Here is a 3787-nt window from a genome sequence, read left to right as displayed (position 1 = left end):
TGGATACCGGTGGAGTGCTTCACACTTGGGGAGCAGCTGCTAAGGATCTCCGCTCATCATTCTTGGATCGCTATTAAAGACCTCCATTTTCCATTAACGTAAAGCTTCTTAAGGTAAACATACTGAACTATGAATTAAATATTATTTTTCGCATGGATCCTGCGGAGGGTTTCGATTTTTTTTTTAAAATTTAAATTTACGTTTTTGTTGCGTTTATGTGGTAAAAACCCTTCACCTAGTGGTGCAAACTCGGTAAAGTCAGCACAAGATACTGAGATGATGAACTTGCTCACTCTTAAATTGGATGCTCTGACTCAAGAGGTACGTGGACAAAGGGCTAATGTTAATGTTATCTCTGCTCCAATGAGAGGGTACAATTATGACATTGATCAGTATTCATATGCTCCTCAATTCTCCGAGGAAACATCTTTTATTCAAGGGAGGCAATCATGGCCAGTGCAAAATAATTCTTATTACAATCCAGATCAGAGGTCGAACAATAACCTCTCTTACAGCAATAACCATGCTCAAAATCCAACATATGTTGCACCAAGACAGAACCCACCTTCGGGTTTTCAGCAGCAACAACAATATCAACTTCCACCTAAAGAAAAGAAGGAACCAACTGATTGGGAAGTTGTATTGAACAAGATGATACAAGGAACTACTGGGGCTTTCGCCAATATACAGACCAAATTTGAAAAGGTCGAGTCAAGGGTTGATTAGATGGCATTGTCTCAAAAGATGTTGGAATCACAAATTGGCCAAATTGCAAATAAGATTGGTATGTGTGAACAAGGAGCACTTCCAAGTCCACCCGATGTGAATATCAAAGAGCAGTGCGAGGCTATCACTTTGAGGAATGGAAGAGAACTACCGGAAATTGTGGCTTCAACACTTAAAGATGAGAATCTTCCTCCTAAGAAAAGAAAAACACGTCAAGTTAATATGGAGATTTCTGACAGTGTTGACAACGAACCCAACAAGGAGAGGCTCACACATCATGCTCCTATGAAACCATACATCCCTCTAATTCCTTTTCCATAGAGGTTGAAAAATAGCAAGTTAGAGAAGCAGTATGAAAAGTTTTTGAAGATGTTTTGTGAGATTCATATTAGCATTCTGTTTGCTGATGCATTGGCTCAAAAGCCTCTCTACGTGAAATTTATGAAGGAGGTGTTGTCTAACAGGAAGAAGTTGAAGGAGGTAGAAATAATCACTCTTACTGAAGAGTGCAGTGTTGTTATTCAATGTAAGATTCCTCCTAAACTCAAGGATCCTGGAAGTTTTTCTTTGCCATGCACCATTGGTGAATTGGAAATAAGAAAGGCCTTGTGTGATCTTGGAGCTGGTGTAAGTTTAATGCCGCACTCTATGTACAAAAGACTTGGCTTGGGAGAGTTAAAGAAGACAGGGATTTCCCTTCAACTTACGAATAGATCAATAAAGTATCCACTAGGTGTACTTGAAGATGTTTTGGTAAAGGTGTTAAAATTTGTTATTCCGTATGATTTTGTTGTGTTGAAGATGAATGAGGATGTTGATATTCCAATTATTTTGGGAAGACCATTCTTGGCGACTGTGGGAACCAACATTGTTGTGAAATCCGGTAAGCTTACATTGAACGTGGGGGAAGAAAGAGTCGACTTTGATCTTGATCAATCTATGAAAGAGTTATCAGTAAAAAACGAGTGTTATGTGGTGAATATTATGAAAGAAGTCAATGATCATGCCTTTGAGGTGGAAGCTGAAATTGACGAGAATTCTTCTTTTGCACGTGAATTTCAAGGTGTGAATGAAGTAGAGGTTATACTTGGGCCATATGAGGCGGTCTTAAAATTTCCACCATAAAAATGAAAAGAATAAAAGGCATCTAGCTAATGACGTTAAACAAGCGCTGCTTGGGAGACAACCCAAGAAAGGTCATTATTATTAGTATTATGTTATATTTAACTTTGTGTATAAGACTTATGTGTGCATGAACTATGCAGGCGAAGGAGAACAATTTCGATAAGTACAAAATATGTGGAGTTGCGAAAAACTTCAAGACCTTGAAGTACATATGCAAGGGCTTGATTTCAATTTCAAGGGTCTCCATGGAGCAAGTGTTTAGGGGAGCTTTTCTTCTTCTCCTTTTGTCTTATTAGTTCACTATCTAGTATATTCTTTGGATGTTAATGGTTAGTGATTGTTGTTCCTTGGGGACAAGTAACATGCTAAGTTAGGGGTATGTTATGTGTGTGAGTTATATGGTGGTGTATTAGTAGTAAAAAAAATATATATAAGAAAAACAAACAAAATGAAAACATAAAAAAATTGTATTGTACCATGTAGTTGCATTCCATTGCATATCATATATTGATCTCATATTCATAATAGTCCAAGTCAGTTACCGATGATGATAATATGTGTAGCTTGTTTTTGACTAATTCTTGCTAAGATCACGTTTTAGTGATGTTACGCGTAGTGTCACAAGTGCAAAATTATTGCTTGACAAGACTTTATTATGCTCTTGAACTAATACTTAAATATCCTTGTTTCTTGAGGGGTAGCCACTTGTTGATGATTAGAATTTTGACTATTCCCTTTTGAGCTTAGTACGTAAACGCTTAAGTTTGGGGGAAGCAGTGGGGTGTAAATGTCTTTAAAAAAAAGTTGTATGATTGACTAGGTTGAGCTCATTAATACTCGATTAATTAAGTCTGAGGGGACTTTGTGCCTAGTAACCTAAAGCCTTTTACGGTTTGGGATTGTTGACCCAACGCTCGCTACATGGGTATTAGTGCATAAATCTTTAGGGATCTCGACCATTGCACAGTTAAATAATCCATTTATATATATGTGTGTACAATAATTTTGTGAAGTCTTATGGCGGTCGTAACTCACTTACACTGAGGAGCCACCCAACCTTTAGACCAAGTTTGTGAAGTCTTATGGCGGTCGTAACTCACTTGCACTGAGGAGCCACCTAACCTTAGACCAAACATATATAAAAAACATATATAGTTATAATGTAGTATTGTATCAATAAAGAAGACATAAAATTCCTCTGTTAACCCTGAATGATGGCTAGTGCTAAGTAACAAAGTGTTTAAGATCTATTCTAGTTCTTAACTTGGGAGCTATTAACTCGCATGACTTGTCATGTTGAAACTTGTATGTCTTTGTTCTTGGTTCAATAGAGAGCATGTTGTTAAGCTAGGAGCACACATATGTACTTGTGTTCGCTATGTAGTGATATTATGGTGTGAGCTTGATGTGTCTAAACTTGTTGCATGTTCTGAAGGTAATATCTGACTTGCCATATACTATTATATTTGAGATCTTTTATATTGTCGATCATTTAGGTGCATTCATGTAGTTGCATATTGCATGTGTTAAATGGATTTTGTGGGTATATTCACTATAGGCCCTCACGAGACCTTACTCATCTACTAGGGCTACCTTAGGTTTTAAAGGGCTTGTTGCATATGCCAAATGCAACTGTAATAATCTTACGAAAGTGGTATTAGATAATAATACATAGTAATCATATTACTCGAGGATGAGCAAAGGTTAAGTTGGGGGGTATTTGATGAATGACTAATTTATAGTTCTTTTATGTCATGTTATGTTTCTTTTAACCTTATTTTGTGATGCTTTAGTCCTAAATAATTAGTTTTAGTTGTTATTCAACTTAGATGGATGCTAAGACTTAATTTTCTATGTTTATAGGGAATTATGGAAGAAGAAGGTGCAAAAGAGAGGAATACATGATAAAAGAAAAAATTAAGGAAGTTCAGGACCT

General features: G+C 36.6%; 1 protein-coding gene across 1 annotated transcript; it reads left to right on the top strand.

Moving 5' to 3' along the window:
* The first annotated feature begins 726 nt into the window (after nt 1-726).
* LOC141673699 (uncharacterized) lies at nt 727-1851 on the top strand. Its single transcript, XM_074480445.1, has 2 exons — nt 727-942; nt 1048-1851. The coding sequence occupies exons 1-2, from the start codon at nt 727-729 to the stop codon at nt 1849-1851; spliced, it is 1020 nt and encodes a 339-aa protein (XP_074336546.1).
* Nucleotides 1852-3787: the final 1936 nt, after the last annotated feature.

Source organism: Apium graveolens, chromosome 7 (assembly GCF_009905375.1).
Source record: "Apium graveolens cultivar Ventura chromosome 7, ASM990537v1, whole genome shotgun sequence".
Lineage (NCBI taxonomy): Eukaryota > Viridiplantae > Streptophyta > Magnoliopsida > Apiales > Apiaceae > Apium > Apium graveolens.
This window is presented reverse-complemented; position numbering and strand designations above follow the sequence as displayed.